Below are 25028 nucleotides of genomic sequence, written 5' to 3'. Positions count from 1 at the left end.
ACATACGATTTGCTGAGTTCACTTAGTATCACTCATATGTACATATGTTGAAGCCTTACCACTTAGAATTGAATTATTAGGGATCTTATCCCTAGAGAAAAATTACTATTTTTTCTCGGCTGCAATTAACTGATGAAGCTCTTCATGTAGGGGTGGACTCTTGTGAAGTTTTCAACATCCATGTTGGCTCATCAGCAGAAGCTGTTAGTACAGGTCTTGTTTAGGCAGCCATCTTGTTATTTCATGGTTGCAGCTTCCTTTTCATGTCTAGAAAACACTGTCTCATACTAGGTACTTTGCTTTGCTAATACTATGAGATAAATGTATTTTGAAAACTTTCTAGGAAACTATATAAGACAAAGCTTTTCTTTGCTCACTAAATCATTTCTGAGATGAAACAACTAGCCAAGAGAACCCCAACATCCTGATTGCAGACTCCTTCTCTCCTCCCATTTTCTCCTCTACCCCACATCAAATCCTCTCCCCATTCTCCGTTCTCCTTTTCCTCTGAGAAGGGGGAGGTCTCCCATGGGCACCTACCTGCCTTGGCACATTAAATCCCAGCAGAACTAGGCACATGCTCTCCCACTAAGGCCAGACTAGGTTAAGGGAACAGGATCCAAAGGGAAGTGTCAGGGTCAGAAAGGGTCCTCACTCCAGTTGTTGGGAGATCCACATGAAGACTAAGCTGTTCATCTTCTACATATGTGCAAGGGACCTAGGATTAGTCCATGCATGCTCTTTGGAAACTTTCATTTTCAATCAGATCTGTCTGCCAAGCAACAAATTACTTTATGCAACTAGTTATCACTTAGGATGTCTTCAATTCCAAAATTATTCCACAATTGCATTTTATGAATGCATTTGTGGTACAAAAGAACAAGCTAAGAGAGCCTTTTTGATTTTCCAGAGCTTGGCTCAGGCTAAACATCCCCATGTAACAATGCCACACTCTCCTGTAGCTCAGCTGTACTCAGTTATGAAGCTGATGAAGGAAATGCCTCTGTACCACTCCCATCTCAGAGACTGCAAACATAGGAGCTGCATATCAAAACAGACTGGTGAACTCTATGAATTCTTGTCAAATTAATACCTAAGATCTTATTGTAAAAGGTTTTAGAGTTGAGGTTAATTTCTTGCCAAATATCTTACTTTAGATACCTCCAAAATCAAATTATCAAAATCAAATTATCTTGAGAGAACTTAAGCCAATTGGATAATTATTTCTAAATGAAAGTATAATTGAACCTGATTCCACAATTTTGTTTCAACATGTTTCCCTAATTGTGAAATATTTGTCATTTTTTTACTGTAAAATTTAAATAGCACTGTGAAATAAGCACTATTAATTACTGTATTAATTATCATAAAAAAGAGGAGATCTTCAGTCAGTTAAAAAACTGGGTAACATAAGCTACAGTGAAAGCAAATATGTTTTCTTCTACTTTGTTATTGTATTTGTAATAGAGGGCAGAATTTCACTAAAAAATATTTGTTTAGTACTTTGTGTCAGACACTGGGATTACCCAGAATGTCTGGAGTGGTGAACACTTTACTTTTCTTGTCCACTCTTAGGCCACAGAGTGAGCCCATCTTTAAGGTGGTGGGAATAAATATCTGGGTAATTGGGAGAAAAATGAGGTTTATAAATAAGGAGGTTATTTAGAAACCAGGGGACAGCTTTTATAGAAGTAGTGGTACATCTTTTAGAAAAGGTGAAAAATGAGAACAATGTGACCAGCGATGATGGACAGGATTGATTGCTGAGGACTGCAGACTCTGAACTTGGTAGTTGACCACAAACTTACACTGAAAACTGATGACTTGAAGAGGCTTCAATGTCTTCCACTGGCTCAGAAAACCTAGAAGAAGCTTGTAAACCACACCAATGAAGAGGCTCAGCAGAAGGACCTGGGATTAGTTCGGTGGTCTGTACTCCGCTAGATGCTTAAGGCTCTGAGTTTAACCTTCAGAAGAGAAAACAAATGTTTAGGGAGGGAGTCCTCATTTAGGTTGACCTCGTGATTTGGCCTTTTGGAAAAGTCTCAGCTGTGATATGGTTTAATTGCTGAATTCCAGAGAGAGAGACAGATAGAGTACATCTCTTAAGTGGTCAAAACCCAGGATCCTTGAGAGTTGTGCAATGCCTGCTCTACTTGTCCTTGTTATACTGTGTGCCAAAAATCTGCACTCTGTCAGCAGTCAACTGCAGTTTCTCAATATGGATGTTTTAAACCTGTGTCTTGTTTATTTTCTCACAGCTTTTTAGTTTGAAAATGCCTTGTTTCTCCTGGCTGTGCTAAAGGAAAAACAGTTTTAGAACCCTCCCTTATCTGTGTATCTGAAAACATGGGTAACAATCCTTCAAGCACTGTGTTTGCATATGCATATATGCCCCGGTAAAGTTAAACTTATAAATCAGGAACAGTAAAAGATTAACAATAACTAATAACAAAACATCTACCATAACACACAGTAAAAAAATAATTTGACTTTTATTTCTTCTCTCCTTTTTTCTTCTCCTCTATTCATTCAATCTCCTCTATTCATATCAAGAGAAATAAGGTACAAGAGAAATAAGGTGCCATCTCTCCTTGATTCTATCTCTTTTGATAAAAGATAATATTTTTCAAGCCAATGATGACCATAAATGAAACTATGAAAAGGGAAGCCAGGAATAAGCATACCTCTGCTTATAGGGATTCTCAAGACCCATGGAATCCATGGGCCATGTTGATAGGAGAAAATCACCCATAACTAAAAGTTGGAAGTGACAAGGGTAGCTTTTGTAAAATTTTCTTAGCTTTTAATATTAGGTAAAACATAATTGAGTAAGATTTTAATTTTTTGTTTCGTAGGTCTTTCTGTGTTATATATTCAACCTTTGGATATGACTACACAACACTGTATTCTACCAAGCTTATATTTATGAATCACAAACTATTTTAAGAACTAAGAAATCTCATAATACTTTAATTAAGTTTTCAGGTTTGTGTGGGACCACATCAGTAACTATTCTGAACAACATGGAGCTTGTGAGCTGTTCTGGAGATTTCAAAATAAAACAGAAAGTACAAGTTGAGGAAATAAGTTTTCTTTCAGGAAAACAGATTCTTTTGAGTTGAGAATTACCATTCAGGAACTTATATCGAATCTTTATATAATCCAAGCAAGGTGAAGAGAGACACAAGATTTCAGCATGGGAAAATTCAGGTTATTCAGAAAAGTTAGCTTATATTTCTTTTATGTGTCTTCTCTAATTCTATGCTTCTCTTGGAGCCCCTATTTTAATACATACAGAAAAGTCGGAAGACTGATAACTCTCTATCATAAGGGTACAATATGCTTTGAAAATTGCACAATGAGAATTGAGAAAAATTTGTTTTGCTACAAAAAATTCAAGTGTTATATCATACTTTCATTTTAGTTTGATTTATAGAAATTCTTCCTACTATGTATGATGACAGGTTTTGTGTTTGAGGAGGAAGTATAGTAAATCCCCTTGTGTAAAATGGAAAATGATTTTTAGAATGTAGCACTTTGTTTCCTCAAAAAATCAATAGCAATATTTCTCTTTTGAGACAGTTTTAGTATTATTCATAAAACATCAAAACATGAACAGTACTTTCTATACAAACTGTTGCTTTAAATATTAAAGTATTTACACTTCATCTTGTTTATTCTTTAGCTGCACAGATGGTAATTATTTTTACACAATTAAATTTTTTTTTAAACCTCATCCCCATTGGGGGGGAAAATAATGCAGTAAAACCAAGCTTCAGTGCCTGTTTGTCATGGCTAGTCAGCAATCAATCTGAATTCACGGTACAGTGATGATAGCACATGTTGTCCAGGGGCCAAATTTGATTGGGTTGTATTTTTCAGCAGTGGTCCATATCAAGAGAAATAAGGTACATCTTTGGTAGCAACTGACAATCCAGGATAGTACAACTGGCATTAATTAAACCTGGCAACAATGGCTGCCTTTATGTAAGTCTATCAGTTGAATTTCACAATGAAAATCTCACTTGAGTAACTGTCTCATCAGAAATATTCTTCATCAGTTTCATTTTCTATTTTTAATTAAAAGAGCTATTACCACTATATGCCACACATATAAAATTTTACTATCCTATCAATAAGTCATTTTGTATCAAAGCATGCTCAACTCATTTATTATTCTAGATTAATTAAAGACAGTTAAAAACAAATTTAAGTATCTCTTATGTAATAAAATATGTATTCATTGCTAAATAATAATGAAGCTTCTATAGTTATGATTGCTTAGGACATTTTCATACCATTAGTTTTGAGAGATTCCAAAACCCTGACACAAAATATTTTATTGCAAAATATTTACTGATTACAATTTATTCGCTTTGTATACTCATTGTAGCCCCCTCCCTCATCTCATCTCAATCCCAGCCACCCTCCCTCTTATCCCCCTATGTCCTTTGCCTAGTTGCTGATAGGAGAGGCCCTCCTATTCTGTCTGACCCTACCCCTCAGGTCTCAATAGGGCTGGGTGCATGATATTCTTCTGTGGCCTGTCAAGGCTGCACCCCTCAAAGAGAGGTGATCATAGAGCCAGCCACTGAGTTCATATTAGAGACAACCCATGTGCCCCCTACTAGGGAACCCACTTAAAAACTGAGCAGTCAATAAGGCTTCCTTTTAATAGGAGGTCTAAGGTCCATGCATGGTCCTTAGTTAGAGTACTGATCTCTGTAAGACCCCCTGGGCCCACGTATTTTGGCTCTGTTGGTCTCCTTGTGGAGTTCCTGTCCCCTCCAGGTCTGTCTATCTCCCTCTTCTTCCATAAGGATTCCTGAACTCTGACCAAAGTTTGGCTCTGAGTCTCAGTATCTCCTTTGATAACTTGGTGGGTAGAGTCTTTCAGAGGTCTTCTGTGGAAGGCTCCTTCTGAAACTGAAAAGCTTCTGTAAAACTGTGGCCCCCTCCCTCATATTCTCCCAGTCCCACCTTCCCTCCCTCTTCTCCTCCTATGTCCCTCCCCTAGTCCACTGATAGGGGAGGTCCTCCTCCCTTTCTATCTGACCCTAGCCTATCAGGTTCATAAGGACTTACTTCATTGTCTTTTTTTTGTGGCCTTTATTATTTTAATCAATGTTCATTTTGTCAACTTTTCAATACAGAAAATAAATATTTCCTGTTTTAGAAAACATTTTAAGTTTGTAATATTCAAATGCCTAAAATAAATCATAGTAAATACAGTATGATTAACTTAAAAAAATAATGAACCACAAGTGACCCAAAGCATAGATAAATAATATTTTCTTTATTTGTGGAGCGCCACCAAAGACAAGACAAATTGGAAAGTCTGCCTTTGATAGGTTTCAAAGTGTACACATGTAAAATGAACGGGTACCTGACAAGCAGCTAGTGGTCAGTTAAAAAATATTTTATTATTAGTGATTTTCGCCTAAATGAGTGTAATTTTGTGGATAGATGTGTTTATAAAATGCAGTATAAAAGAAATAAATGAAGATTACTATCCATATGCCATTTTCTGTATGACTGGTGGTAGTAAATAATACTGTTCCGTATTCTACACAGGTATGACATCAAAGATGACTATACCCTGCGAATTAAAAAGGCCATGAGTACAGATGAAGGTACCTATATGTGTATTGCTGAGAATCGGGTAGGAAAAGTGGAAGCCTCTGCGACTCTCACTGTCCGAGGTAAGAGACTTAAAGTGTCAAAGGAAATTGAACCAGAAGCTTAATATCTTGTTCAATTGGTAAGTTTATGCCTGCTCAAAATAGTAGGAGCTGCTGGGAATGGGAGCATACACCTGTTCTCCCAATACCCGAGAAGCAGTCACAGAAGGGTCACAAATGTGAAGCCAGCCTTGCCTGTATATTTTCTGTTTCACCATGAAGGAATACATTATACTCTTTTAGTGTTACAATAAAGAATCAGTGTTTTGTTTTCCAAATCATTACTTGAAATAAAATGACTGTTTAAATGGAATATTTCTGTCTTTTTTATTTTGTTCTTTTCTTTTGTACTTTTCTTCCTTCCTTCCTTTTTTTTAAAAATGGAATCCATTAAAAATTTATTTCCAAATGCACTGACCAGCTCTGAACTAGTGTTCAGTTAAAGCTCAGTTCAATAACAAACCAATTCTAACAGTACCCAGGTCAGTTTGCTAAACAGTCCACCAGTTCTTATAAAAAGTAGTTGTATGCAACCTTCCTCACAAAGATGATAGATATATGTCCAGATAGGAATAGCAAAGATTGCCTCAGAATTGGGGCAAAATTGCTGTTTGAAGACTGATTTACATTTGTTTGCATGCTAGATTGAATTTGGGAATACAAAGTATCCACTCTGTAAGCACAAACATTTGCATGTGCCTTTGTTCAAGCTACATATTCTCAACTTCCCTTCACTCTTGTTTTATGGTTGATAGGGAGGTTTTAAGCAATCACTTTCCAGTTTGACTCTACCATAGAGTAACTTTCATTTTGCTAAGACCAACAATTACTGTTTTTCTTTTCTTTCTTTATTTTTTCAAGATCAGCATTTGGTAGTAGCTCCTTGAGATCTCCAGTCAATCTCCTTGATCTCCAGAAATCGTTACCTATGACTTCTGTCTCTGAATGTTTGACTACCAAATATATTAAATGTTGTGTGGATCCAATAAAAGAGAGTACCTCAGCATCTGCCTGGTGCTGCTATCCCTTTAATAGACAGAGCAAGTGTAGCAAGATGAGGGGGACTGTCTTGAGCAGTGGCTCTCAACATTCCTAATGCTATGACCCTTTCATGGAGTTCCTCATGTTGGTGACCTCCAACTATAAAATTATTTTTTGAGATTCCATAACTGTAATTTTGCTATTGTTATGAATTGTAAGTATTTTTAGAGATAAGGGTCACAACTCGCAGGCTGAGAAACACCAGTCTTGGGTCATACTATTGATCTGTGGAAAGTTAGAGCAAATACTCACTTTCTCCCAACATGGGACAATGTTCTGCCCTTATCATGTAGGTAAAACTATTGTGTAATGTTATATGTGTTATGAATGCAGATTGAGGAGGCCTCAGCGGCTATAATCCAGTCTCCAGGATTCTTCCCAAGTTTTGACTCTTTTCTTTTAGTACACTGAGTGTACCCTGTATTTGCCCTTCTTTATAGCAAGGAGATCCCTGTAGAAATAATGGTTAGGGTGGGCTATGATGAAGCACTAGGGGTGGTTTAACCATTTATGGATTTCTTACTCTGAATCTCCTGCTAGTACAATGCTTTTCAAATTTCTAATGAGTACATACACTGACAAAGCCAGAGTAAGTCAAGATCTTTTCTGAGAGCCTTTGATATCTAGCAAATCCAGAAATTTTTGTCATACCTTCACCCAAACATCCTAAAATATGACTTCAACTGATAATATAATCAAAACATATTTTTCAAATAACTTGAGCATTATACTAACTGGTGTGTAAATGGTCTTTGAAAATTTATGAAAGTTTTAAAGTTCAATGTTGTCCTTTCACAGGTACATGTTAAACATACGGGTTTAATAATTAAACCGTTGAGAGCAATCACGAAACAATGGAAAGTTCAATGGCATAAAGTAACAGCTTAAAATATTAATTTTGTATCATTCCAATGATATTAATTTTGACATACCAAAAGTGACATAGAGATCCTTGCCTATAATTCTAGCACATGGGATCTGAGGCAGGAGAACTGTAATGAATTGGAGGCCAGCCTGAAATGCACAGTGAATTTTAGGCTACCCAGTCAGAACTTGATTTAAAATAACCGAAACCCAAAGAAAGAATCAAACAAACATTGCTTTTTTAGATAGTCCAAATGATTCTAATATATAGTAGTTACAAATGATAAAGAAAGATGGCTACAAAATAGGGCATTATTTATTTATTTATTTATTTATTTATTTATTTATTTATTTATTTATTATTTACTTATTGAATCTGAGTGTTTCTCTCTGCCTGCTTGTCCTCACACAAGAATGCATGAGATCTCATTAGAGATTATGTGAGTCACCACGTGGGTGCTGGAAATTGAACTCTTGGGCCCCTTGAAGTACAGCCAGTGCTATTAACCACAGAGCCATCTCTTCAACCTGATTTACATATATATTTAGCAGCAACATGTCAACTAAATAGTTTATATGGCTGAAAGTTCATTCAAAAAATTGGGAAAATTTATTGTTATTATAATAATTTTTTCTTTCCTGGTACTTTCGATGACTCACTGCTTTTGGATGCTGTCAGTTTTGATAATGCTTGCTTTCTACTAGCTTATCCCTTTATACTGGGAGAAGTCGATCTAAACTTGAGGAGTTTTGTTTGTTTGCTTCACCATTCAACACACCAGTTTAAGAAAATGCAATAACTAGACATATTTTAAAGGTGGTAACAAAATTCCAGCCTCCTGATAATCTGATTTAGAGATCAACGTATAAACTTCACTGGCCTTAAATAATGGAAGTAGCTAGGGACGCTCTTTAAGAATGAGAACTTTCTGTGTGTTCTATGAGAACTACTCTGCCGGTTTTGGAATCATGTTCATTTCATTTCTAGACTCAGTGGAATTGTTTATAGTAACAGAAAGCACTACTAAACACTAAAGTTCTCTAGCTTGAATTATCAATGATTCTGATGGAACATGGCTATCGTGAGAACTTATGTATTCCAAGGTACAGAATACTGTCACAAAGAGAGGGACCCTTAAGCTTCTTGAGTAGACATTTCCATGGCACTGTTGAAACTTGCCAGACTTTAAGCACACATATAGCAGCACATCTTCTGTGCAGTCCTTAACAACCTGCCTGCTGCTGCTGACTACACTTCCTCTCATCTCTCTGTAGAAGGAGGTTGGCAGCAATTCAGTCACACCTCACCCTTTACCCTTGCACAGCTTTGCTCCCATCAGTTTTTATAAATTAGGAAGAGGGGTAGGAGGAGTTTGAAGTAGAATGAAATAAGTTAGAGATCCTTACTTGGATCGTTTATCTGGTAAAAAAAAAAAAAAAAAAAAAAAAAAAAAGAAATTATTGCACAACACTCACTTGTCTCCAGGTAACAAGCAGGAAGCATGTATCTTCTATCTTCTATCGTGAGAATAGGATGCCCTCTCTTCTTTTAATGACCCTGTTCCTACTGCAGACAACAAATTTGCTTTCGCTTACATTCATTTTAGTGTTAACATAGATCACAATTTGGACGTACTTGTTTATCAGCATTGTTACCCCTTGTTAGTTAAGTCATTAAGGGCTTTGGTTATTTATTAACAAACTTTATTTATTGATTGTATAAAATAAAAATATAGTAACTTGTGCAAACAAAGGAAAACTGTGCATACTATGGATGATTTTAGGGACATTTTTTTTTTTTCCTTCCCAGTTCTTACTCTACCCGCACTTTTTCTCTCCTCAACTCCATCCTCATTCCCTGCCTAGGGACATCAGCTGAACAAATAACAGCAAATTACAGTAAGATCAGGCACAACCCCCCACATCAAGCTGGACAAGGCAACCCAGTAGGAAAAAAGGGGTCCCAAGAAAAGGGAAAAGTCAGAGACATCCCCACTCCCACTATCAGTAACCACCCCCAAAATGCCAAAGCAAAAAACATAGACTATGTGCAGACTTATTTTTAAACAGCTAGGCTAATGTTAAAAATAATTCAAGACAGGAGCCCCACAAGGAGAGCAACATTACCAAAAAATCTGGGCACAGGGTTCTTTTCTGAGACTGATACTTTAAATCAAGGACCATTGATGAAGATAACCTAGAACCCCTGCACAAATGTAGCACATGGTAGCTACTTGCTGACAAAACAAATGTTAAGAGCATATGAGGAGCTATTTGTAGAAGAGGCAGATTTTCTTTTTGCACTTGCGCTCTTGGGCCGAGGAGACTTGCTGTAGTCTGTTTGCTTTGAGAATTTACCTAGCTAATTGTTTTCATATGTTGGAAGTTTCAGGTTTATCAATTTATTTATTATTTTATGCTATTTGTATGTGGAAGCAAGCCTACAAAACTCGTACAGAGCATTGTTTTTCTTAACATAATACATTTATTTTTAAAAGATTACCAAGACTCAATTGGTTTCTTCTCTGATTTATAGCATGGAAATTAGTAAGAATGTTTGTTCTCAGTGATATGAATTTTTCATTCATCGACATCTGCTACTTCAAAAATCAGGGCTAAATAATAATAAATCTCCATAGAACTATGCGATGTTCAGTAAATTATTATTTAAAACATTTTACCATTAAGACAAGCACTTGGGATGTCTCACACTACAAGGTTAATGGGGACAAAATTATGACTTTTATTTTCTGTGTCTTTTTCTTCATGAACATAAATAAAATGGTGAGCTTTTCTCTGGGTTGTTTTATTAGAACAAGGTCAACTGACCCAAGAGGCCATGCCTATTTTAATCCTGTAAATTCAGGGGCATAGTTGGCTTTAATTTGCTGATTTTAAAGACATTCACCTGCAGTGGAACAAGGACATTCAATTTTATTGTGATGTTTATATGGAAATTGTTTCAGTATACAAATGTTGACAGCCAAACTCATTTGGGATACTTTAGGAAATTTTAAAATCAACACTTGAAAACAAAGCCTCTTCAGGTTTTTTGTTTGACTGTTTGTATTTAATTTCAAAACATGGTAATAGAAAAGGTTATCAAATGACCCTTACCATTGAGTTGACCCATTAGCTGCCTTGGCAAGTAAAATTTAAAAAAAAAAAAGTCCGGAAACAAACTTGCATTCATAATAATCAAATCAAAGGACTTACTCTGTAATTTCTAAATAGTTCTTGAATGTAATGTTAAAACAGCAGCTTCATTTATGCAAGCTTTTTTATTTTTTTAAGTTTATTTTTAATTACACTTTATTTACTTTGTATCCCCCCTCTAGTTTCTTCTCTCCTCCCCTCCCAATCTCTTCCTCCTCCCCCTTCTCAACACATGCCCTTCCCCAAGTCCACTGGTAGGGGAGGGTTTCTTTTTCTTCCTTCTGATCTTAGTCTGTTAGGTCTCATCAGGAGTGGCTGCATTGTCTTCCTCTGTGGCCTGGTAAGGCTGCTCTCCCCTCAAGGGGAGATGATCAAAGAGCAGGCCAATCAGTTCATGTCAGAAGCAGTCCCTGTTCCCATTACTATGGAATCCACTTGGACGCTGAACTGCCATGGACTACATCTGTGCAGAGGTTCTAGTTTATCTCCATGCACGGCACTTGGTTGGAGTATGAGTCTCAGGAAAGACCACTGTGTTCAATTTTTTTAGGAGGTCTCTGGCTAAAATGCTCAATCCCCATTCCGAAAGACAAAGAGGATGGACATCAGAAGAAGAAGAAAACAGGAAACAAGTTAGGAGCCTCCCAGAGAGGGCCTCTGAAAGGCTCTGCCCTGCAGACTATCAAAGCAGATGTTGAGATGTATAGCCAAACTTTGAGCAGAATGCAGGGAATCTTATGAAAGAAGTGGGAAATAGTGAGATCTGGAGAGGACAGGAGCTCCACAAGGAGAACAACAGAACCAAAAAGCTTTTTTTTTTTTTTTTTCCCTCCTCATTTCTAAGTTTCTTCATTGGCTTGCTAGGAAAAGTATCTCATTCGAAGAAATGTTTCCCAAGGAAGTAAAGTAAAATTTTTGGAAACTAGTCTAAAGTGAATGCAAAACATGTTATTTATTTTAACAGGATTTCTTACTATAGTTTCTTCTTTTTTTTTAATATCACAACTTTAGAAGACAATGTTTCTTAGAAGAGTGTATTAAAAACCAATCCTATGTGGCAGTTAAGTTAGCACAAATTTCAATATTAATTTTTTTTTCCTAGTGGATACTGACACAACTAAGAGAAATTATTAGTGAAAGAAAAAGGAAGAATTTAGGATGCTTACCTCATGTCTTTACTTGGTTACTAATAATAGACCTTTCTATCCATCCCTGTACAAAAAGAAAATAATGGATTATCCGGCGATTTCTCAATGCTTTTCTACAACAAACATACCATAACATGTACATGGCAGTGAGCCAGGATTTCTCTACTGCTACTACACTCATCATAGTTTTATTATAAATACTACTTTATGAAAAACAGTTATCACTCAGCCATATATAACTATACTATTAGTTTTAGACATTACATAAATGCAGAATTATGACAGACATGTTGTTTAAATGGACAAATATAAGGTGTATATCAAATGCATTTATCTTTTCAAGAACCCAAATCAACGCCAGTGAGATCTGTTCATATCTTTTTCTAGAAATGCACTATTGTTCACTATGGTTACATATGCTGAGGTGTGGCTGAAAGAGCCACTGGATAAAAACAATTGTATTTAAATTGGTTAGTTTTATATAGTTAACTCTTCTAAATATAAGTTTTCTTTTACGTAGGCTCCTTGTGTTTGCTAATGCTTATTGTTTTAAAATGAAATGGTTGTTAATCAGTAGTGATTTGAATTATTTTTAATGAAAATATTATGTATGTCTTTAAAATTTTCAATCTATAACTAAGGGGTTTTTGTAATTGAAATATATGGTATTCACACGCACACACGCACACATGCACGATATATTTGCTGAAACATCAGTTTAGAGCTATTCTGAGAGAGAAAGAATCAACAGGCCACTGCTTCATCACGCATGCCGAGAAGGAACTTATTCAGAAGTAGTTAGGGAGCTATAGAGTTGTGATCTACAGGCATGTCCATATTAGAAATATAGATATTTGCAAGATGGAAAACAAAGTGCTTTTAAATTATTGCTGACAAAAAAGTTGTATCAAGAACTTGTCTATAGTCTTGAAAATGTTCCAACAAGCCATGCTTAAAAGCCAATTCCTATTTAATTGAGTCAGTTAGACCTTATTTTTCTGAAATGTTTGCTACCTATCAGCTTGAATAGTTTTATCAGTATGTTCCTAACTTTGGGGTAACATTTGGCTCCTTAACTTGAAATCTTCAAAATTACCACTGAAGTAAATGATGATAAAAAGACCAAACAGAAACTATCCTTTAAGTTCTCATAGTCCTGAGGCTAAAAAATAACCTTTCTTTGAATTATGTTTATATCTTTCAGTTTTATCCGACTTATGCACCCGATCATAATTGAATTATGAGAATAGAAGTCACTCTATTGTCCATACTTAAATGTAACATTACACATCATGCATTCTGATAATTTTCTTTTCTTTTTTTTAATTTCTTTTTTATGTTCTCACCACACCATTGTAATGTCTACAGTTCGCCCTGTTGGTAAGTAGTCATCCTTCTATCCATTTGGCATGGCTTTGCACAGTGCTTCATGAAATGTTCATAGTAGCATTTGACAAAATTAAGTTTATTTATTCGACCATGTTAAAATGCTTCTTGAGGGACTGTCTGCTTCAGAGTTGCTCCTGGCTTTTCAAATGCTTTAGTAAACCATTTTTGTCATACTTCCTCAACACATGACAGAGTTGGTGTCAATGTTCAGATAAGATAACATATTTTATGGAAATATGTTCAAAACTAACGTTTACTAAAGAAGAAGATATAACATTACCTTTTTATTGTATGTACAAAATAATATGCTATGCTTGACATTACTGAAGAGAGAAGTCTATGCATTAAGCTCAGATGTGCATTTCATATTCACTTGCTTCATTTCAAGCCAATCAGGCTTCTCATTTTTCAGGGGTATTTCTCTCTATGCCTGCTCATCTGCATTTCTACATGGCAAAATTTAGTAGAAATTCACTATAAGTTATAGTAAAATAGATTCTTAAATTAGTGCTGGGAAGATGGGGAGATCTGTGTTCTTTGGCATGAAAAGTTAGTGTTTGTGGCTTAATATCTCATTATTGCTTTGCTTTGCAAAACCGAATAGCATGCGCTTGCAGAAATTTAAGTGCTAAATATTTGTGAATGTTTTAATGATGAAGTATTTAAAATTCACTGAGCTAATATCCTTACAGTTTATAATAAATTACCTATGGATATGTGTAAATAAAGAAATTCTATGAGATGAATATATGGATGTACAAATGACTGGATAAATGAATGGTTTCAACACTTTAAAAATATGTACCCCAATGTATTTTAAAAACATATTAAGGTTCCATGATTTAATAGATTGTCTATCTAGCTTCAAAAGATTTTGTAATATCTGACCTGACATTTGACAGGTTGACATTTGATAGGATTTGACGCAAACTCATGTTTTTCCCTCCTCGGGTGAAACACTCACAGACTCGTATCATGTAGTTTGTTCTTATGGCAACAGCAAATGTAGTAAAACAAACAAACAAACAAAAAAAACCCAAACAAACAAAAAAAAACAAACAAACAAAAAAAAACCCCTTCTATTTCTAATATGCATTTTTTTCTAGCACACCTTTTTATTTGTGTCTTAATATTCTTATTTTTTGTTGTCTGGTAAGTGGAGGATATCAGCCTGCATTATCTGCAGGAATAAACTAAGCTTAACATGGGCCATGCATACAATGTTTCTAAGCTCTAGTGTCTAACCTCGGGGCCTAGTTTCTAATACATTTATCGTTTGTCACAGTAACATTTTGAAATATACTTAAGGTTTAAAAGGACTTTAACTGCAAATTGCAATTTATATTATTATATAATTATATATTGTATAATATACATAATATGTAAGAATATTATCATTATATAATTATATTATGATATAATAATCATACTTTCATAAATTGATTCTTGAAAATTGAGGACAGTGATACTATAATTTTAATGCACATTTCTTGTATTTGTAATAATTCATTTATATTATAATTGATGGCTATTTAAAAATAATAACAGACGTCAAAGCATAATATAGCAGAGAAAAAGAAAAGAGAGCTGGGACTCTACAGCTCGTCCTATATCACCAGGCCATTTCAGAATGGTGCTCTGCTCAAACACCATTCTGTTGCTGATAGACTCTTATCTGGCCACTCTAGAAATATACTGTGCTCAAACACCATTCTATACTTGATAGTGTGTTATCTGATCATTCTAGAACCAACACTGCTCTAGCACCACTTTAGAGTTTGACAGTCTTTTTTGGCCATTCTTGAACTAATGCTCTGGTAGGTGACCACTTCATAAGATTTCCTCTCTCAGCATCTCTGAACTAGGTACACTAACCTATTTATGAATCAAAAACTAAATTATTGAAATTCATCATATAATAAAATATATTATCTAAAATATGCATAAATTACATATTCACTAAAGATTATGAAGGCTAAGGTTAGTAATTGGAAAGACAAAATTCTAACATTTTGGAATGTCTAAAAATCTAGGCAGTAACAACTTTACAAGTTTTGAAATTTTAATTTATTTTAAGAGAGTAAATCTTTGGTTTTGATTGTCAATGTTAAAATATATGAGAACCCTTCTGAAAGAAGAAAGATTACAGAAGGATCCCTTCAGATATTGTAACTGTACCAAGCACTTTTCAAGTGAACTGAACATATATATAGTCATCTTACAGATTTTGGTAGCTAGAAATAGTATACTCATACACTATGACCTCTTAACTTACATTGTTTAACAAGTTCTCAAACTAGACAACAATGTTAATAACCTTTAATACATTTACAACTCTTAAACAAAGAAAAATGCATTGGTTAAAACAATATGGTGTGTTCCATGTTCTGAGATGCAGCTGTCACCTGTAGTGAGTTTCAAAAGTTATTTCCCCATTTATCCTTCTTTGAAACAATTTCTTAAATTCCCATTGGATTTGGAAATAAAGAATAGCTTTTTGACACATTACACTTTGTCTGAGAAAGTCTGTCATTTCGTAAATCTGTCTTGAATGACTTATGACAGCGCTCAGAAGTATGAAGAGCTATACTTCAAATGTGACAACTGCTATGAACTTGGGAAATTGAAAGTTAGATACATTTTCATTGGATTAGTAAAGAAAAGGCTGACAATGAAGAGATTAGACTGCTATGGCCCTGCACTAGTTCTTAAAATGACTTTCAATGCATTAAATATAGATATTGAAAGTTTCATAATAAGGCTAAGAGGTACACATCAATTGATACAATGTTTTAAGTGCATCATTGAAAACTCATTACTATTCAAATGTGTTAGTAGAGTCAAACACAAGTATTTTTCAATACCTGGAAGGTCTTAGAGAAAGCATTAAGAGTTTTCTAATACATATATCATACAGAAAATTACTTCCTAATTCCAATGCAAGTATTTTCAAACAAATACATAGTCTAGAGAAAAGTTCCTGGATATTTCAGTAAAAGGATTTTAAAATAAAAAGTATGAAACAAATTCGGAGTCTGAAGCACTTAAGGCCTCAGAAAACAATCACTGTGTTATTCATCATGAAGCTTCTTTGTCTTCTGTATAGAAGCCAAATTTGGAGCTATTGGAAACTTTAACATGAGAATTTGTTCAAAGATGACTTTGTTTAAAAGAGACAAGTTTACCATGCTATGCCTATCTCAGTTGAATTTACACACGTGCATGACTGTACTTTAAGATTCTATATGAATTTGATGAGCTTTCTAAGGTAGAAATTATTTTTGAAAGCCACCAATTGCATACTTCTCATTTGAAGATATTGTTGTCCATACTATGCTTACTCACTGTAATGTCACTAGTGTTTCAGAAGGATTCCTTTTATCAGTCCGTTAAATTCTGGGTTAGCACAAAATATAGATCAATGCCCCTTTGATAATGAGATTCCCCAAGCCTTCCTGTTTTACTTTTGACGTGGTTCCAAAGGCAAGATTCATAAGAAAAGAAAAGAAAAGAAAAATCTCAGGGCAAAGCTAGCTATGAATAATGAAACGGTTGTTTGTTTATTTGGAAACGCCTTCTGACAAGAGACCTGACAATACAAAAATGGTCTCAGTAGGGAATCTACCTCCCTTCCTATAACCATCTGCTTTATTTTTCTATTGGAAGTCTTTCTTCAGCATAAAAATAAAAATGAACATCTATTTTGGAGATGGGCAACACATTCTTTTTTCCCTAGCAGTAATTCAAAACATGATGAGCAATTTGGAAAAGAACTGTCAAATCCACCAGCTGCCTTGCCTGGGAAGTTGAGCTCTCTTCCGTTTTGTGTGTTATGTACCATATGCTGGCTGCTGATTGCCACAGCTATAGAGAGGAAAAGCAGAGAGGACCAGGTGAAACTTCTGGAAATCACGAATAGCAACCACATATGTAACTTTATAGAAATCTCTAAGTGAATGGTTTATTTTTAAGGAAATCCTTGCTAGATAAATATCTTAGAGGCTAAGGAGCACGTGATGCTCTGAGCCACCACACTGCAGCTCACGCCTATCTGAAACTCCAACTCATGGTCACTCCACATGCTTTTCTGGCATCAGGGCCATTGGACACACCTGAAGAACTACCACACATGCGGACAAAACACACAATGGTATGGAACTTACCATTTTCTAAAGGAGAAAGAAAGAAAAGGGCACGATTTTAAACAAATCTTTATGGACATATTTTTATCCACTAATTAGCCAGTTCTCTTTATTCACTGGAGCACAATTCAGTTATTGTATGCTCTAAATAGTGTTATTCAGCAAACAGCTCAATAAAAGATACAATGATGCACCAACCAAGGACCATGCATGGAGAGGACTTAGACCTGGTGCTCAGATGTAGCCAATAGGCAGCTCAGTCTCCATGTGGGTTTCTGAGTAAGGGGGGCAGGGGCTGCCTCTGTCATGAACTCAATTGCCTGCTCTTTGATCACTTGCCCCAGGCTGCAGAGGAAGAGGATCCACACAGTCCTGATGACACTTGATAAGCTATGGGCAGAAGGCCGAGGAGGAGAACTCTCCTTTCAGTAGACTACAAGAAGAAATAGGGAGGAAAAATGAGGGAGGATGGGACTGGGAAGTTGAGGGATGGGGCTTCAATTGGGATATATAATAAAGAAATTGTGAAAAAAAAAGATACAATGCCAGAAAATTTTTGTTTAGAGAGAATTATAACTCATACATTACTTAGAGAAGAAAATGTTAAATATTTCCAATCCCTTCACATTCCAATCATGCTTGAAATTTTAGTGTTTGTATATAACTGAATATTTTAACTATTTTAGTTACTTTTAAAGTTAGAAAGGTCATAATTCTTATACTTCATCTTCAAATATTTTCTAAAGATGAGTGTGCTTGCAGGGAGGTTTGTGTTTTGACTCTTTACTATAAGATTGTTCATGTTCTTTCTTCCTACAGCTTTCCTCTGTTAGCCTTCAGACTAACTCATCTGGAGCTTAACGTTTCAATAAAACCCCCTAACCTAAATGCTATGGTTTATTAACTTTCTGTTAGGAATGTTTTCTTCTGTAATATTTTTATTTCCTCAAATGTATCAGATAGACAATTATATCTCTGTCTATATCTTGTGTTTATCAACTTCTCTGTTATATTATGAAAGGCATCAATTTTATAACACATTTTGATATGTATTTTAATGCCAACTGAAAAGCTCACTTTTTCAATTAAAATTACAAAGTATTTCTTGTTATTTAAATATGCCTTACTTCTTTATTTTTTCTGTTTTTCTTATTTCCTTGTTAAACTTCACTTTTCAGTCATGTATTTCTTTGTGTCAATTGGCCCATTTACTTATTTCTTATAATTTTGATGGGCACATTTTTTACGGAGAATTTTTCTGTATACAGTCTCATTTAGATAATTGAAAGCTTTCTAAAGTATGGAGTTGTTTTTTTTTGTTTCTTTGGGTAAGTTTTAGAGGATATGGGTTCATTATTTCACATTTATTACTATCTTCCTTTTGTCATTAATTAAATGGATAATTAGATGATATACTGATCTAATTAACTTAAATCCTGTTTTTGATCTCTCATTGTTTAATTATTTAGCTAAATCCAGAAGAATAAGACTTACTAGTTCTGAAATTTTTAAGTTGTTTCAGGGTCATTCAGTATCCCTATTTGAAAATTTTTCTTAACATTGTACCAAAAAAACACAATTTTGCCTTATTACGTGCATACCTGTTAGCGTACAGCAGAACTACTGAGATGTGTGCAATATAAAATACAGGCAATCATTATAGGCTTTGCTCTTTCCATATGAGACCCCTATTTATTTTCATTCCTATTCTCTGCTTCATAAACAAGATGTTCTTTAGGTGGGAGCTTTCTGTTGCTGCAGACAGTTGCCACAAATTTAGTGATTTAGAATGGCATTCATCTCTTATGAGGAAGTTTTGTGGATACAATTGCCAAAGGCACACGCTGAAGTGGGGATACCCCACTTCCACTGTTACTTGGGTTATATCCTCAGAATTAGGAAAGGTACATCCATGAAATCTTTGTGGGCTTAGATGCTGGGCCAGTATCACAGAGTTTAGAGGCTCCCAACTACACGGTAGTGGCCAGACCTCAAATCTTTTCTGTGTTGAATCAGTGACCTTGTTTTTGCTGTGATAGGCAACTGTGGCCAACATGACTTATAAAAGAAAGCAATTAATTTGAGGCCTCACGCTTTCTGAGGGTTACAGCATGTGACCTGACATTATGGTAGAGACCTTCACAATAGCATGGTTCTGGAGAAGTATGTAGAAGCTTAAATCCTGACCCACAACCACAACGTAGAGAGCACTTTTGGACAATCATGTGGGCTTTTGAAACTTCAAAGCACAGGGCAAGTGTATACCTCCAACAGAGATACACCTCCTAATCCTTCCCGAAAATTCCACCAACAGGGAACCAAGAATTCCTACGTGAAATCTTATGGGGCCATTCTTATTCAAATCACCACATGCATTTTTATGTCTTATTTTTCTGACTCCATCTACTAAGAACAGCTACTGGCGTAGAAACAGTGCCCTTCCTTCAAAATCTTACATGATCATTTAGGTTCCCCTAATTAGTGTAACAGTCTCAAAGTCAACTAAAAAGTAGCTGCAGTGAGATACTCAGATACCCATTGTGTTCAGATATGTAGAAACAACACCAGGAAGTGAAGGGGATGGGGACCATTTAAAATACAGGCAATTATCATAGGCTTTGCTCTTTCAATAGTTTCGTTCTCTGGCTTCTGAATCTTTTGTCCTGTACAGTCATCACATATTTGCTAGGTCTCACACTTGAGTCCAGGTCACATTCAAAGAATCAAAGAAAAGCCTTTTGCAATATTGAACGTTATGTCTGTAAAGCCAGACTTGAAAGAGGACAGAGGTGAGATTTAAAAAAAAAAAAAACAAAAAACAAAACAAAAAAAAAAAAAAACAAAAAGGCATCCAACATGGATTCTCATTCTCTTCTACACTTGGCTGGCAAACAGAATATTTTAAAATTTTTGGTTTGGGATTATGGTAGAATTCTCTTATTGTTAATTTATTTTCTTCAGTGCAATATCAGGGAGTAGGAGACTAAGCCTTTAAAGAACACTATAGAATATTATTAAACATTAAATATAAAAAGTTTAAATACTCAAATGTGTATTTTAAACAAATTAAACAAAATAAATAAAAAACAATAATAACAAAAAATAAAAATGTTTTGGTTTTGTACTTAAAGAAGTATATCATATCTCTTCAAGATATAAATGCTCATCTCTTAACTATTATACATTGAATAAATAATATTACCCTCTGAGACATACCTTATAATAAAATCAAAGTTTTATTTTTAGAAATTATGTAAATATAGATTGTGTAAGGAGATATTGACTTTAACAATTCTAACATGGCAGCCGGGTATGGTGGCCTATGCCTGTAATCCCAGCACTCTTGGAGGGAGAGGTAGATGGATCTCTGTGAGTTCAAGGCCAGCCTGGTCTACAAAGTGAGTCCAGAACAGCCAAAGCTACACAGAAAAACTTTGTTTCAAAAAAAAAAAATTCTAACATGACATTACATGTAAATCTTATATGTAGCACTTGAATTACTATGTAACTTATTTAAATATGTTACACAGATGATTGGTACATAATTATATTTGTTACTTATACTAGAAAAATCAATTAAAATTTGAGCCAAATATTTCTAAATATATATTAAAGTCTTTTGGCCATTATTATTTCTGAAATTTATTGTTGATATTTTATCGTCTGCTATACAAAAACCTCAGTGCTTCACTAGTAAGTACTGCGATCATCTTTCTTCTGTATTGAGATATAGTATAAGTCTTAGCATGTTCTAGGCACATACCAAATGTTGGCACACTTACTTGATATACACATATGTATACATACATAAGTAATACTTGTCGAGAAAATATTTATGCAAGCAGCTTTAAATAGTGCCATAAAAAGATCAAGCAATATTAACAGTAACAGGCCAGTCTCATATCTTCCATTCTGCTGGTAAGAGATAAAAATGCAACAAAAAGAAAGAATTAATGAGTTAGGATGGTGCCTTACTAAGCGTGTAATTAATGTTATTAAGAAACATTGCAATTGCATATTAAAATTCTGTTAACTAAGCAACCCTTCAGTATCATTACATTTGTTCCTTGGTTGCATTTTTTTCTTTTTCTTTTTCTTTTGCTGATTGGCATCTTGTGCAGTCTTTCTCTAAAAAAATGAGATAATGGGATGTGAGCAGCCTTCCTACTGTAACTAGACTGCTAATGAGACAGTTCTGGCAAGTTGACAGGTTAAGTGAGTAAAAATGGATGTCTTGTCTCACCATTTCTTTGAAGACTTACCTGTAAGCATTGGTTTTCCCTCCTCATTCCCAGTATTCCAGTGTATTCCTCTCCGTGTATGGGATTGCATGCTTTCTAATTTAAGAGTTAGGGCAAATTAGAGTTTACTTTCCAGCACACTTTATTGGTTTTGTTGTTGTTGGTGGTGGTGGTTTAAAAAATTAAATTTTGTCTTTACAGTTAATGCAGATATACTCTCCTTAAATAATTAGTTTATTAATATTGAACCATTTCCCTTGCAAATTAACACTTTCTTTAAAAGAAAAATTTACAATTTTATTACTAAGATCTTAATAAAGAAATCAAATAGAGAGAAGATTATATAATAAAATAATATTACATGGAATATTTTAAAGCAAATGAATAAAATAATATTTTGAAAAATTAAGAAACTTATTTGTAAATGACAAAACAGCATGGAAATTGAGATTTAAAATGGTAATCTATTAAAAATATTGACATATTTTTATGAGTTTTCAATGTGTGTCTTCTGTATAATGAGAAGTTCCGTAACACTTTCCAAATAAAATACAGAATAATTTCCTTGGCTTACAAGACTTCCTCTGTTTACCTATAATTGAGAGTAAATCTGCTTTAGTAATCTGAAATCTAATAAAGTTTAAAGTTCTCCATAAACATGTCTGTCTTAGTTTTGAGTTAATTCTGATAGTCATTATAATGTAGAAATATTTAATAACATTAAAAATTAATGGAGTTTTTCTAAATGGAGTGAAGACCATTTACTTTGAAAATTGCATGACTCCACTCACATAATCCTTCAGTTCATAAAAACCAGAAAAAGAATTTGTCATAGACTGCTGTTGACAACAAAGAAAGCAGGTGTGACAATGGATGAAGTATACAAAGAGGGGGTGTTTTTTCCTGTGTGAGGAATACTCTCTCCCTCCTTTTTTTTTTTTTCCAGGTTAAACCTCTCCTTCCATTACTCTCCTTAGAATTGTATTTACTCTTTTTCCTGTAGCAGTTTAAAAAATTACCTTTTTAATTTCATGGTCATATTAGATAATAAATCACTGGCCAACTTCATTGCCTGTTCTGGCCATCAGATTTTAAATTATAGATAATAACTAGGGAAGATTTCAACTATCACATACACACACCCTCAAAATTTGCCTTCTTGCAATCAATGCATTCTATGAAGGTGATCCAAAAAACGCTAGAGAGGTACTGCTGGGCAGCAACATGCCTTTAGACATGAAATGATTGATGCAATTGTACATGTCTATAAAATCTCTAGGCAAGAGTATAATATAAAATACAAACAGATGCAATTCACCATAGCCACTTTATTATCTTGGTTATTGAATTTATTTCTCATTTATGAGAACAGTGACCAATTTAATATTTCCTTTGTAAAAAAAATATATTGACACTGAAAGAGCAGATAGAGGTAATAGATATTTGTTGAAGGAAAAGGTAGATATAAATATTTTACATGCATAAGAATTTTTTTTAAATTAACTGAATTACTGGCTTAGAAATCAGCCATATATCAACTCTGGAGGACTAATTGCTACAGATACAAAATATTTAACTGAGAAGTTATGTAATTAAGTAAAATTGTTAATATATAATTCCTTGGAAATAATAAAAGTAAATTAAATTTAATTACACAGGTTCTAAAAATGATTATCATACATCCTGTGCCTTTAATTTGTATTTTCCATTACAAATAAATTTCACCTTCTTAGACAAATTGTCTTGATATGTATAAAAGACAAATAATTTATGATGTTATATGTTCAATTTCAATATTATCAAGCTATTTTGAAATCACGTAAAGTGTCAACCAGTGAAAATAAGTACAATTAAATGAGCTAAAGAACTAATCATTTATCAATTAGAATTCATTTTTCATTTAAATTAGCACTCTTGCTTTGTTTCTGGCATTTATTCTACTGTAATGAAGTCAGTTCTCACTGTTTTTATTGGCTGTATAAACTTATATAATACCTAGGCAATCCCCAGTCTGAATGCTACAAAAGGTCTATGTTTTTTCATTTCTTTTTTTCCTCTAAGATTGTAGATATTTGTTTGTGGCTATTTTACTTTGGTGTATAGAGCGCTTTCTATTGAATCTATGTAGGGATTTCAGAATTGCTCAGGATATTTTCTTTTTTACAAACTACATACTCTGTTTAACTGTCCTTCTATCTAAGCTATCATGCTCAATTGAAAAAATGTGTTGAAGGTTTTAAGTGTAACGAGGTGAGAAAATGTTGAATATCTTCTTCATAGTAGTTTATTTTTTTTCTAGGCATTCATTTAGAATTCACAACTTGAAAATATTCTAGGGCAAATAAAAATATGTCAATACTATTAGCCATAAAATATAGGATAAACATCCTAAAATTTATAGACCTAAAGAAGCTAAATAACAAGAAGGACCCTAGGGAGGATGCTTAATTTTCATTCAGAAGGAAAAACAGGATAGATTCAGGAAGCAGTAGAAGAGAGAGAACAGGATGGGAGCCTACCACAGTTGCCCTCTAAAAGATTCTACCCAGCAGAGGATTGAAGCAGATGCAGAGATTCACAGCCAAGCTTTGGACAGAGATCAGGGAGTCTTATGGAAGAAGGGGGATATAAAAGGACCCAGAAAGGACAGGAGCCCCACAAGGAAACTAACAAATCCAATAAATAAATAAATAAATAAATAAAGTAAAGCTGAGACAAAGGGGCACTGCAGAAACTGATGCACCAACTAAACATGCATAGAGAGGACCTAGACCCCCTGCTCAGATGTAGTCCATAGACAGCTCAGCCTCCATGTGGGCTCTAAAGGGAGAAAAGACATAAACTGTCTGTTCTTTGGTCATTTCTCCCTGGTTGGGTGACCTAGCCTGTCCACAGACGAAGAGGATGCAGGCAGTCCTGGTGGGACCTGATAGGCTAATGTCAGACAGTAGGGAAGGACTGACCTTATCAGTGGACTAGGGAACAGGGATAGGGGAGGAAGAGGGAGGACGGTTGGGTAAGGGAGAAGATAAGAGAGGAGGTTACAACATGGAATTAAAAATGAATAAATTGTAGAATAAGAAGGAGGAGGAGAAGGAGGGGTGGAGGAGTAAAAGAAGAAGAAGAAAAGGTGTCTCAATGCAGAGAAATTACAGCATATTTCAGGAAACAAGACACATAGGGGAACAATAAAGAAACAGCCCACATTGAATCAAAGCATGTTCCTTATATTGGAGTGAAGACATGTACATGGTTAATGTATGTTCAGGATAACCCATGTCTAACAAGTCAGGATAACAGAAGTCAGTTTGATGAACACAAGAACAAGTGCATGACCATGCAAGTGGCAAGGAATACAGTAGT

The 25028-nt window shown here is 34.7% G+C and overlaps 1 protein-coding gene across 9 annotated transcripts in view; it reads left to right on the top strand.

The window, feature by feature from the left end:
- Window positions 1–25028, top strand: part of Robo2 (roundabout guidance receptor 2) — a 526320-nt gene that overhangs the window by 392824 nt on the left and 108468 nt on the right. For all 9 annotated transcript variants that reach the window (XM_055617835.1, XM_055617833.1, XM_055617832.1 and 6 more), the window contains exons 6-7: window positions 5578–5705; window positions 13262–13273. In XM_055617835.1, the coding sequence (XP_055473810.1) occupies window positions 5578–5705; window positions 13262–13273 (140 nt within the window). The remainder of the gene's footprint in view (window positions 1–5577; window positions 5706–13261; window positions 13274–25028) is intronic.

The sequence above is a fragment of the Psammomys obesus genome, unplaced genomic scaffold, assembly GCF_907164565.1.
Source record: "Psammomys obesus unplaced genomic scaffold, mPsaObe1.curated_primary_1811, whole genome shotgun sequence".
Classification (NCBI taxonomy): Eukaryota; Metazoa; Chordata; class Mammalia; order Rodentia; family Muridae; genus Psammomys; species Psammomys obesus.
The sequence above is the reverse complement of the archived record's forward strand: the minus strand, read 5'-3'. Positions and strand labels throughout refer to the sequence as shown.